At 41.9% G+C, this 13313-nt stretch overlaps 1 protein-coding gene across 1 annotated transcript; it reads left to right on the forward strand.

Moving 5' to 3' along the window:
* Positions 1–9626: 9626 nt before the first annotated feature.
* Positions 9627–10915, forward strand: bhlhe22 (basic helix-loop-helix family, member e22). Its single transcript, XM_033986201.2, has one exon. It carries the CDS (start codon positions 9755–9757, stop codon positions 10547–10549), a length of 795 nt encoding a protein of 264 aa, XP_033842092.1. The 5' UTR covers positions 9627–9754; the 3' UTR covers positions 10550–10915.
* The last annotated feature ends 2398 nt before the right edge of the window (positions 10916–13313 follow it).

Consider the following 13313-nt stretch of genomic DNA (forward strand, 5'->3'; position numbering starts at 1 on the left):
TCCCATGACAACCTGCCTTATGTTTTATCATACAGAAAATGTGTATAGCAATACTCAGTTGCAATACTGCAATAAATGGTTTTACAAGCCGTTTGATAAAAACCTTATACGGAAAAGATTTGTCATATACTAAAATGTAAAAAGGCTTTACCATTTTTTGAGAGTTGAAAATTTGAAGTTATTCATAATAATTTTGCCAAATGACTAGTATAATAGCTGCTGCTCAACAGTGGAGATGCATAAGATGTTGCAGACTATTGCAGGCAGCTCATCTGTCTCTGTTGCTGATGTAACATTAGGCGAAGTCACTGTGCATTCTTAGCTAAGACTCAAGATTGCAAAACTATACATTTTCTTTAAACTCTATAAAGTTCAATGTTATTTAAATCAACAATCCTTGATATAAACACTGCACACTTAATTAACATGCAAACCATACCGTCAAATAACACTTAGAATAATACATTTGATTGCCACTAACAGACATTTCTTTAAAAAAAATTCTATCTACATTAAATATGTAGGCTACATAAGACAGTAATTGTATGTAATTTTTAAGAGTATACTGGAGCATAGAGCATATCGTTATTTAGTCTGCTAGACTGGGGGAGGCCTGGATGATGCAAAAAAGAGGGGGGTTCGGTCTTAAGGTTAGTAAAACCTGATGCAACATCGTTAAGAGCAGCGTATATCCTACAGCCTCTTGACAGGACACATTTTACGCATTGATTCCTCTCCAAATTCACCAGGCACATTCTTTAAGATCTGCTACTATGTGGATACCGAACTTTAACAGAAACAATTACGGGCTGTTTCTTGTTTTGGTAACTGTAATATCTCAATTTGACATCCAGTAAAATTGTGTTCTCTCCTCTCTGAGACCTATACTTTACAGTCCAGTAAAGTCACGGCGCTGCTGCACATGAATGCAAAAAGTGCGTGTTTTAAATGCGGTTTAATGCATCTTCCCCCATCGCGATTTAGTCCTGAAGTCCTGCAGTAAGCACGATGTTAAGTATTACAGCGCACAGATCCATTCGCGCACGTGTCGGGAAGGTGTCCAGGAGCTGATGCAGAAACGTGCAGCCACTCTTGAAACTATTTAAATGTCCGAGGATTTCCGTGCGTTCTCCTCCAACAGGAAACTTGCACCTTTTACAAACTCCGTGTGACCGAATGAAGGAATGTGCCGCAGTCCTGGAGTTACTTATTTCTTTTTTCTTTTGTATCAATTTAGCCCACCCCTTGGCCCTTCCGAGGCCCTTAGCTCCCTCCTGATTAATACATGTTTATGTGTTTCAAAGTGCAAGACAAAGGGGGCTGGCCTGTGACCCCGGGAACCCCGACCAGGCGTAGTTTTATTGTGAGGCTCTGGGAAAAGGGCTTTAGGACAGAGACCTCGCGCCACTGACCCACACACATCCTCAGAGCCGCTGCATGTCGCCCCGCAGCTTCCATTGTTTCAGTGGGAACAATGGCGTCCCCCTCCTCTCGCTCTCAGTCAAACTTGCTCTATGCGTAGCCTGACGCAAGCCTCAACAGATTCAGCCTTCAAACGTTCTTAAATAAAAATAAATAAATAAAATGTTGACAAAACGTTAACCCTGTTAGTGGTGTGTAACTATCACGTTGCATCACACACGGGGTTGCGTCATGCCACTCACCAGCAGTAGCCTAGTCTAAGGAAAAACAATAAAGGAGTGAAAAAAGAGAAATATACAAATGAGACAAGAATAACTTTAAAATGAGAACCACGTTTAGGACATTTAACTGCAGTGTGGTTCAAATTAACCCAATATAAAATTGGATTTGGTACAGGCCTTTCTTGGGGTTATTGAGGTTACTCAAATTACATCATTCACAGGCCCTGGTTCATGGATCTCTGAATGAGAGTCGATCACGGTCGGAAGTGAAGGGGATACACACTACAGCCTAAGATTCGAGTGTGTAGAGTTGAGCATCCAGCATCCCATTCACCATTTGAGAGAAAACAGACACATGCAGGAGAAGAGGGCAATGAGTTTGTGAAGCAAAGTTATTATGGTCGCCATTCATTTAGTATAAATATTTAGGACATGTTTGAGCAGTTGTTTACTTGCTCGAACATAGGATAAAAAAATAGTTACAAATCAACAGCATGATGGAAGGACTTCAAAAATCAAACGGCATTAAACATGATTTATTATGGTCGGTCCAACCATATTTTACTGGTTCAACCTTCACTAGCCTACATTATTCTAACACAAGCACGAACGGATCAGTGACTTGTGTGACGATGAAACGCCAAAACAACAACTATTTTAACTGATCACTTTAAATTTAGGCACAGGATGCTCCTACGCGCGCACAGATTGTCAGTGGAATTGCGCGCGCATTCATATGTATAAAGCATGTGTGCGTGCATGTGGGGAGAGAGAGAAGCAAAAGGGAGAGAGAGGCTTTACTCATTGTAATGCACACAGCGACCTGCCCTCTTTTGGAAAAAAACGCGAAAGCGCAGCCATGCTTTGCAGAGGCTACTGCATCGCTCTAATTGCAACCAACTTTTAACAAACGGACAGCCGTCCATGATTTTAAAACAAATAGGCTATTCTGACCGGGAATACGGTACCAGCGTCTAGCGGCGCCTCGTAAGCACCTGCAGTGCGGTTCTAAGCTTTGAGCTGAACAAGCGGGCCACGGATAGATTGTGCAGGACAGTGTGGAGGATCGGTGTGGCAAGGACCGTGCAGGGTGAGTATCTGTGCTTTGGTATCAAGAATCAGATCTGTACAGTCGTGTGTCTCATATGTAAAATGTTTAGGCTTTTATCCTGTGTGAGAGCTCCGAGTGGCTTTTCACAGAAAAAACACGCTTCTCCACGCTGCACAGTGCGTGCACCTGCCATTGTTACGGCGGGCTAACGAACAGGCATCTGAAAAGCAGCTCCAAACAGTGAATGGCGAAGACTTTGCTTTTTTGTCAGCGCTTGCAGAATGTAACCTATAAGAAACACATACAGTACAGTTCTTTTTGGCTCGATGTTTGCTGGATGTGTGCAGCGTAAGGACAATAGGGGTCGTTTGTCCGATGGCGGCGAGATAGTGCCAACCCAAATATGATTATGCTGACAAGCCGCGAGTAAGCCCCAAACCATTGTCAAGTCGCACGATATTCAGGAGCTGGGATGGTTTCCGTCTAAAATGGCGATTCCCTTTGTCTCCTCATCTCTCCTCTACCCTCACAAACGCTCGGTAAATGTCGAGTAGTGGCCACACATCCGACTCTGCATCTTATTATCAGGCCAGAGTCAGTATATTTCTCCCTGCGAATATCTGGTTAGATGACAGATTGTGTCATTTGAAGTGGTCCTAACAGTAACAGTGCGTTCATGAGAGCTAGACCTTCTGTCAAACTGGATCAGGTATTTTATAATTGCCTAATCTTTTTTAGATATATCGTAATTCTTAGGACGAGTTAAACATTTTTCTACACAGACATTGTATTTTCCCAACGAGAATAAACCTTAAACCTTAATGCCATCAGCACCAATCTGCACCTTCTATTATATAACAGGACTGAGGCACAAATGAGCTTTTCACAACAGCTCGAGATTTCAAGGCATTTCACGAGAAGGCAGCCCTTGACATTTCTCTCATCGCTCCACACTGAACACTATTTGTCCATACACTTGAACCAAACAGCAGGTTCAGATGTCTCCACCATCAATCCCTGTGCGCGCGTGCATGTGTGCGCGAGTGTGAGCCTGTCAATGTACTCGTGAGTGAGTGTGAGAGTGTCACGTGTGATCTGGTTTTGGGGATAGTGCGTGTTGCATAACAGTTCGCAGCCAATGCCAGATTTGGGGCTTCGCATTTTGCGGGACCATTATTGGCACTTCCTCTCGTGGCCCATCCACAGTCACACAGAGACTTTCACACAGTGTCATGGTAATGCAGAGCAGCCTGGTCCGTTACACGCCAAACGATAGTACCCCCAACACAAAGTCGTCAATTTCCCTCCTAGTTTCAAGGACACGGGCTGGTGCTGAGGAGGACGCTGGGAAATATAGAGGAACATCTGTTTGGCCGGTGACGTCAGCCCCCTCCTCCTCCCCCCGCGTCCCAATCCTCTTGTGCTGAAGGCAGATGCTTCATTTGTTTGGCTGGAGCTCCATTAATCCCAAAGTCACAGGAAAAGACCGGACGGAGAGAGATCAGTCCCATTCAGGCTGCGTCTTTGCAGTGAGGGAGATGCACGTAGAGCCAGAGTGCTGCTGCGCACAGGACAGCCGCAGTTTCGGCACCGTTTACAATTTGTGGCTGTTTGATGTGTGACCCGCGTACTCCTAATTAGGCTGGGGGAGCCACGAGGAAAATCAATAGTTTGGGAGCGGACTGTGACTTTGTGTCAAATGGACGCTTTTGTGCTGGTCAAATGGAAATGTAGGACACAGTGATCTGCTTTTTTTCTCAAATGAAGTGACGCATTTTGTGCTTTCCTTATAGGTGCATTGTCGGATAATGAGGACCTCTATGCTTTGAGACTGGAAAATCACCCAACGAGAGGACACCTACGGATGCCTTTTTATTTAAAGCGGCCTGGGACCCGATATTTACTCAACAACGGCGCGCAGTATTCTGCGTTACAGCTCGTATATTGTTGCCCAGGCTGTTGTGTCCCATAGCCCAGCTCCTCGGTCGGGCAGGATATGTCTCTGGACCTGTTTGGGATTCTGGATATTTGTATTTTTGGACCATGTTATTTTAGGCCACACAGTTGCAGTAATGTCACTTTGTATTGTGTCTTTAGTACACGCGTTTCCAGGACATGTCGAAACAGACTGCTGGTTGCGTCTCTCCGTGTTCACAGCGGACCTTGATTTAATGTCTTACAATTAAGGCACGCGGTGAATGCCAAGAGATGATCATCCTCACTTCGCTCTGATAACTGTCTAACCTGTTTTTATTCAGTGTGATGTATGTGCTCATATTTTAACCGAATAAAGAAAATATACAATCTCTTGTCGAGCCCAGTTACTTGTGCGCAGTGCATTTCGTGTGTCTTGTCAGCGGGAGCTGTCCATCTGCACCAAGGCTTCTGGAGCGCTGTCCACCTTCTGTGGTGCTGAAATGCGCGCGCCACACATCAGCCTTTTGTTTCAGTGCTGCCTGGACACAAGGCGGAAATGGCTCAGCTGTGGCTTTAGTGCAGGAATGCAGTAGAGACAAGCTATTGCGTCTGCAGACATGTAAACACACAGGCAGGGTGAGCAGAAGGAACTAGACTATGTATTTAGTCCATGCATTTAACCGTCTGCCTCGTATTGGCAAGATATATTTAACGCAAAGAAACTTGCCGAAGATCCCTGTGCTGTCCACCAATGGCAGTCTTCCCCGAAAATGATATCTGTGATTAATAGGCCTATACGTAAATAATGTTTATATTAAAATATATTGACTATTCAATTCAGTTACATAGTTTTGTTAGTAATGGCATACCAGGGAAAAGGACAACACAATTATTCTCGAGAAACTACGTTTCAAATCAAGGGAAAGGCGTCCAATAAATTCAATTTTGAACAACGTTAACCTTCCCATTAGCTCTCAGGCTGTTGCCCAATATGGCTGATGATCGACATGTTTATTCTCATCATCATAGATATCAGTGTTGGCAGTAAATGACTTAAGCGTGGTCTACTTGAGAAATCGAAACTGGTCTTTAAATCCAACACACACACACACCCACACACGCACCCACGCGCGCGCGCGCGCACACACACACACACACACACACATTATCTGTGATGGGGTGTGTGTGTGTGGGTGTGTGGGTGGGGGTGTGTGTGTGGGGGTGTGTGTGTGTGCGGGAAACGTCATTTTTATATAAACTTAGTCCAGGGTTTTGCTTTCAGTGCCACATTACCTGATGTTACATTGACACCTAGATGTCCTATAAGGTACTGCATTGACAAGATGAGGATTTCACATTAATATTATTGAGATTCATGAGAAAAGAGAGTTGCGTACAAACTTAAAGCGATAATTGGAGATAGATGCAAGGGAACTCTTGACAGTCTTAGATTTGATGCATGTGCCTACAGCTGCAGGGCGAGGGGCGTCACACAATCAGACCACATCTCATGTTCATTTCCTTAAGATAAGCAGAGTGAGCAGAAAACATTCAGCTCTACAACAAATACTGCGGAGAGTCTGCAGGGTTTATTAACAATCATCAAGATGAATAAATGATACGTTCTGGTTTGAAAAACGTGTACAGGTCCAATTTCTTCACAGGTTCCATCAGAAGTCAACAGTTGAGAGTCTGTCTGTGGCTGATAACCTTCAAAGTGCGGAACTAAATCCACAAGACAACCACCAAATCTGTGCAGCTGACTTTTGCTTTTAGCTCCCCTCAAACACTAAAGGAGCTGTCTACCATCTTGTGGCAGTAAGATGAACTGCAGGCAAACTATTTTAACATTACGCACATTTACACGATAGCAGTAAATATTACACAGTGGTAAATGACAATGCATACGTCTATTTTGTAAAATAATCCCATATGGTCATTTCAATTAAAACATATTGTTGTGCAGACTTCTAGGGATAACCCATTGCGTAGAAGAGAAAGGACAAATTCTGTTCCCTAAATGGACACTGTAACTTTGTAGGTGGAGGGTCTGAAACACTCTTTTGTCAAGCAGATGACAGGGGAATACCAAACCAAGTATTTTAATGGCAATAAAACACTTTAACTGTAAGATATATCTGTTTATGCAATACTCTGGAACATTCCAGGTAAATCCATATTAGCCATTATTTTTATGAGACAAGCAGGTGGTAGACCATCCACCAGAAAAGTTACAGAAAGAGCCTTTGTCTGTGTAATCCCTCTGCCGTCCAGGTCTGATCCATGGTAAAAGGCAAAGTTAAATCTGTTAACTGGACAAAAAGTTGTAGGAGTGAAGACGTTTCACTGCTCATCCAAGTCACTTCTTCAGCTCTGACAACCTCAGTATAGAGAATCTTTAAAATAAAAACCTTCATGATAAAACATAACACTGCTGATGCCTCAGTCAGTTACAGGCTACAGCTAAATGTTAAAAGTGATTTATTTCATAACTTAACTCTTCATTCATTTCATGTGGGCTCGCAGTCTAATGCATGTGTTCTCCTGCTCTTCCTGCTGCTGTTCTGTGCCTATTTCCTTCTCAGTTTAAAGACCAGGACTTAAGCTCTGACAAGTGAATGTAGGCCTACTTTTTCTCATATCACAGACAGGAAAACATGAATGAAACCCACGATACATAATCAACTGTATTTAACATAATACACTTTAACCCTTTCTATTTAAATAATCCCTGAACGTATTGAGATGAGGTCAGGTCCTATGTTTCTGCTGAGGTCAGGTCCTGTTTCTCTGCTTCCTCCTCTGCCCAGCACATGGACAGAGATTCACAGAGCAGCTCATACAGTTCACTTAAATAAGGGAGTTTCATAACAGTACTCACTTTTAGCAAATACATAACTCAGAAAGGGAAACTGTGCAGCAAAGGAGATGCCAGATTCCATGTTGTGGAGAGCAGGTTGGCTATGTAAAGTGGAAGGGGAGGGAGGATTATGACAGTTTGTTAGCTCATATTTTATTACTGTGTAGTTTACATTATCCTCATGATGTCTTTAATTTTTGGTGAGCTAAATAAATATTTGATTCTGTCATAGTCTACTGCAGGGATATCACAATACTGAAGCTTAGTTTAAGTTGACAATCATTCCTGATTACCAACGCCATAATCAAACACCTGTGAAGTCATTTATTTTCTTCACCAGCTTGATGAAATTAAACTTTCTGATAATGATAAAGTGAAGTTAATGCGATGAGCCAGATAAAACTAGTTACATTTGGGTTCACATTTCTGAGGTACAGATACAACTGAAATGACTTAATTTTGCTTCTAAAAGTGTCACTATGATTATCCTTTAGTTCTTATGATTGTATTGTGACATGCCTTTACTGTGATTGTATATTAGTGAAAAATCTCCATCTGTGCAAAAGGAATCAGAGAAATTAAGGCTAAGCTTTCAGAGTACATCAACTAAAGAGAGGAAAGAAACTCTTATTAACACTGAGGCACATGCACAGCAGCTATACCACTGGAATATTTTATCACTATTTTCCCCACTTCTCCTTTCCATATGCCCAAACCATCTAAATTGGGTCTCTGTAACCTTTTGTCTATCCCCAAAACATGCTGCATGAACCTGACCATCAAAACCACAAAAAACTTCATCTTCAGATATTAAACAATTTGTCTGGTTCCCTTCTGTGCTCTGCTCTCCCTGAGCCCACTTTGACTGGAGCTCTATTTGCCCACCCCTGCTCATTTCTAAAGTGCTGACGAACAGTGCTGTATGGTCACGGCGGAGTCTGGGTCCATCTTGTCTCATTATCTAGACCTGATAGGCCATGAAGGTGCTCTCTGTCTCTCTCCCTCATTGAGGTTACTAGATGATCTCTGTCATTACACTATTAAATATCCCCAAAGATATATATGGCCAGGGTGAGAAAAGGAGAACTATTGACCCTGATATTAACAAATGAATATTACCTACTGCTTTGGTTTAAGGATATTACACTTAACATGTTTAAGTATGTTTGATTTAATTTTTAAGGTTTATTGAAATTTAAATTGTACGGTATATTTCAAGGTGATATGTGTTTAATCTCACAAGAGTCGTCATATATCATGAATGAATACCACCAAATGTAACAGTTGAGGATATGCATGCACCCACTTACTATGATTATACTAGGAAGAATCGATACCCAGGTAGAAGCTATGATTTTGGAAGTACAAAGCATTTACTATCATTCAAAGAAAAAGTAGAGAATTATGTCTGTGTTGTATCCCAGACCAATAGAATAGAATATAACAGTCAAAAGAGTGTGTGTTTCACATTGAATCTCATTTTCAAATTGATCTTTCTTCTCAAATCTCTCTTTAAATGTTACCAGATTGTAACGTATTATTGTAGTTAATATTTGTGTAAGGTTTTATAAAACCCACTAGATGGCAGTGTGTACACACTACAACGAGTCCATGCTCCAAGATGTTGCGGGTTGTGTGAATAAAACAAAGGAAAGTGGCAACTTAAACTTTGCCAAAGTAACTATAAAAAGACACCGAGTTGGAGTGAGTGTCCCTTTAGCTTTAAAACCCCTTCAAACCCCTCTGTAAAAATCGAAGTATAACAGGATGTGATCTTTTCAGAAACCAACCACACTGAGAAAAAAACAAAACAAGCAAAAACATAACCACTTAAAGCCTCAGCTGAAAAATCACCTTAAATGTTGTTTGATTTAAAACAAAGTTTATTTCACAGGAAAAAACACTTTCGCGATCCTCGAGCACCAAGAGTAGCACGTGTAAACAAAGTCTTTAGTTGGACTGCTTCAAACCACGGTGCCACGCAGCGCACACGCGGTATTGTTTGTCATCGTTTAAACGGCATTAATTAAAACGTTAACGTGATTGGGTGAGGGAGTGCGGGTCTCTGTCCCAATAGGCGCATCCTTTAACAACCCGCCTCGAGATAATGATGTAAAGAGACTCGGGCGTCTCGTTCCAGTGAAGGTGAACCAGAGCCACGGAGAGAGAGAGGCAGGAGCCACTTATTTCATGAGTGTCCTCCTCGCGCCCACACCTCCGCGCACAAGACAGGCGACAGCAACTAAGTGCAGGCAGAACTAAGTCCAGGACTGAGAGCACATTATGGACCGGAGGATCAACGTGAACGGTGGCGCCGCGGACATTTTTCACAAAACTCTCAGCGCTAAAATGGACCCGTTTAGGTCAGCACCGGGTTTGGACCGTGCACAGAGGGAGCGCCAGTCGCCCATCAGCTGCTTCGACCAGACTGACCCGGACCCCATTCAGCCCGGAGGACTGACCGGTGCGAGAGGCGGGCCACTGGGGTTGCCCACCGGTTCTCTGTGCGTAAAGTACGGGGAAAGCGCCAACAGGACGTCGGCAGCAGAAAGCAGCGGAGGGGAGCAGAGCCCGGACGATGACAGCGACGGCAGGTGTGACATGGTGCTGCTGAGCGACGGGCGGACAGTAAGCGCGGGCAAAGCAGAAGGAGGTAAGAAAACCAAAGAACAGAAGATACTGAGGCTAAACATCAATGCCAGGGAGCGGCGACGGATGCACGATTTGAACGATGCGCTGGACGAGTTGAGAGCTGTGATCCCATACGCGCACAGTCCGTCAGTGCGCAAACTCTCCAAAATAGCAACTTTGCTCCTCGCCAAGAACTACATCCTGATGCAGGCACAGGCACTGGACGAGATGCGGAGGCTAGTGGCGTATCTTAACCAAGGCCAGGCCATCTCTGCTGCCTCCATCCCGGCCACCACTGCTCTTGCAGCGCCTGGCCTCGGCGGGTACGAGCAGCCGCCCGGTTACCCGTTTCCCACCGGAGTGCCCGCATCCTCGTGTCCTGATAAATGTGCCCTTTTCAACAACTCAGCATCCAGTCTCTGCAAACAGTGCACTGACAAGCCTTAACGCAAACACGGACGGCGCACGGACTCTTTAAGAACTCTTTTTGAAGACGCTGTCGGCCGCCCAACAGCGCGTTAGAGACTGATGAGTAATTTTATAATATTTACTAAATCCATTTGTTGCCACAATACTTGATTGTGTACATAGTTCGTCATAAGTGCTGGTGTGAGCGCTGGCCGTGCAGTGGGCCTGAGATGTCACTTCTCGCTCTGAACTGGACCTGTTCACGTGAACACCTCATTATCTGCTGCTTCCTCACGATTTAGCGCTTTCTGAAACTTTTGTGATCAAAGCCTAAACTCTTAATTTAAATAGTCGAATGTCAAGAATGAGGAAAGTGGGACAGTGGGACTAAACAACTTCAACTTACTCAGATTGAGGAGGCAGGACGCATGCACTCGGGCTGCATGTTAACACAGGCCCTTCGCGTTTTAACTTTGGTGGGGATTTGTAAGAAAAGTCGGAAACGTTTTATGTAAAAGATAAATTCGGTGTGTCTTTTTGTTATTTATTATTTGACTTATTTATTCAGCGTTTCGCGTGCTTTGCACTAATTATTAAAATTACAATTTTGAGGGTATAAGATGTTGTTGTCAGGTCCACTGTACTTTACTTCTATGGGCGAAGAGGGTCATTTGTATGTATTAAGTGTGAAAAAGCTTTATTAAAATATTTTGAACAACATAATTGTTGAATAGTAATTTGGACTATTATTCAAATTTGTCGTTTTAGTTTAGGTGATTTCTCATTTTTAAGGTTTTTCCACAGTCACACTTGTGGCCCACGACAGTCGTTACTTTTTGTAGAGCAGGATATTTAAAGGTGTCCACGCGGTAATATGTATTTTTTAAAACAACCAGAAACGATCATACCTGTTTGTTGTAATGAGACACGTAGTTAAGGCAATTAGAGCTGCACAAAGTGATTAAGGAAAGCAATTACACAGAGTTCAGTGTCGTAATTTGGTGTATTTAATCACATCGCACTGAACGCAACACATACACTCACCAACTTCACTTTGTCCTCGCTCTGTTCACTCTAAAATAAAACAAATTAAATATGGCCGGGAATCCCTCCTGATATGTTAAATATCTTCAAGTTCGTTTCACTTTCGAAGTTTGTTCTTGAGCTTGAGGTTTCACTACAGCCTGAAGCAGCTACAGGTCTCAACGCAAACAAAGGACAAGTTATTGTTCCTTAAATAGATTTGATTTTACTCTTGCTATTATTAACTTTAAAAAAGAATCAAATGCAAATAAATAAATAATATCAAAATAATCGTCGGTGTCATGACGATTTCAGCACCTTGGACAGAGGCAATTTAAATATGACTGAATAAAAAAAGGATATATATATATATATATATATATATATATATATATATATATATATATATATATATATATATATATATATATATATATATACATACATATACACACACACACACACACATAGATAAAATATTTTATACTTTACTATAACTTTAGTTTAAACTGTAAGCAACATTAAAAAAACAAAAAACTGTAGTTAGAGAATCAAAGAGTGTTATGAATAAGGTAAATAAAAAAAAATTAGGATAGACAGAATTAAGGGAAAGGTGACTGAGAATAACGTAGCAACATAATCAGCCAATCAACAAGAACCGTATTTTTACTTGGCTGTTTCCAGCCTCAGACTAAAGCTGTCATAGGGTTCACTCTGTTAAGACAAAGTCAAAGCACAACATTTAAACGCTTTACACCAACAGGTCTACACTACTGCTGTTGGAAATGGAAATGTTAATTATGCAATATGCATTAATGCACAAATTAGTGGAGCATTTAACCCATACTAATATTCACATTAGCGTAAAGGAGGACATTCCCCAGGGGTTGGACAGAGCCATATGTGTGAACGAAACACAACATCTGAAGAAAACTGGTCTTCTTTTAGTGTTTATGTGTTGTCACATTTAAGTCATTTAATATAAAACATGCAAAACTCTTTTATTCAAACCTAATAAAATAAGAAACTTAATAAACCTGGATGCCATATTCATGAATAAAAGTGTGTGATAAAAACATCCGTTTCGTAAACCATAAAACGTCCAGTTTCCCATATCAAGGGCCAGCAGGGAGCCTATCCATAACAAGAATGTGATGTATGCTAAAGATGATAAACATGAAAGTGAGAATATACATAAGCGTGTTCAATTTAAATGTCCTCTTCATATCTGTAAGAGGGAAAACTCCTCCCAACAGAGAGCAATAAGATATATGTGATGCACAGGCCGAGGCACCAAATCAAAAGAACCCGGTGGTAATTCACTTTTGGCAGGGTGACGATAGCGCTGCATAATGTTGTCTTTGTGGTTTGTGCGCACACAGGGCAGGTTAATAAAAGTGCAGAAACTAAAGAGGTCACTCTAGTTAAGTGAAGTGTACACCTATAAACTTGTATGGGCTTTTATCCATCAGATGTGACACAGCTAACAGGGACTGGCTACACATTAGTGACGCTACATTGGCTCTTCAGGGTTGCCATTTTCTGAAGTTTATTCCCTCATCTCCCTAAAGGTGCAATTCATAGTTTCTTTTTAGGATATCCTTCAGGTAAGGCGGGTATTGTTTATTCTTTGCAAGTACTTTTCAAAGTTAAATGTCTATTAGAGCAAGTTTTAAATACGATCGATACTTGTTCAATACATTTCAGTGCTTTTGTCTTTCTAAACCTGTTTCAACCATAAACTCTGTATTGTTTTATGTGGTATAGACTCCATCAGGTG

The sequence above is a fragment of the Periophthalmus magnuspinnatus genome, chromosome 20 (assembly GCF_009829125.3).
Source record: "Periophthalmus magnuspinnatus isolate fPerMag1 chromosome 20, fPerMag1.2.pri, whole genome shotgun sequence".
In the NCBI taxonomy this organism is placed as follows: Eukaryota; Metazoa; Chordata; class Actinopteri; order Gobiiformes; family Gobiidae; genus Periophthalmus; species Periophthalmus magnuspinnatus.

Excerpts from the sequence above, each read along its gene's own strand:
- bhlhe22 (XM_033986201.2), top strand. The coding sequence starts at position 9,755 with ATGGACCGGAGGATCAACGTGAACGGTGGCGCCGCGGACATTTTTCAC.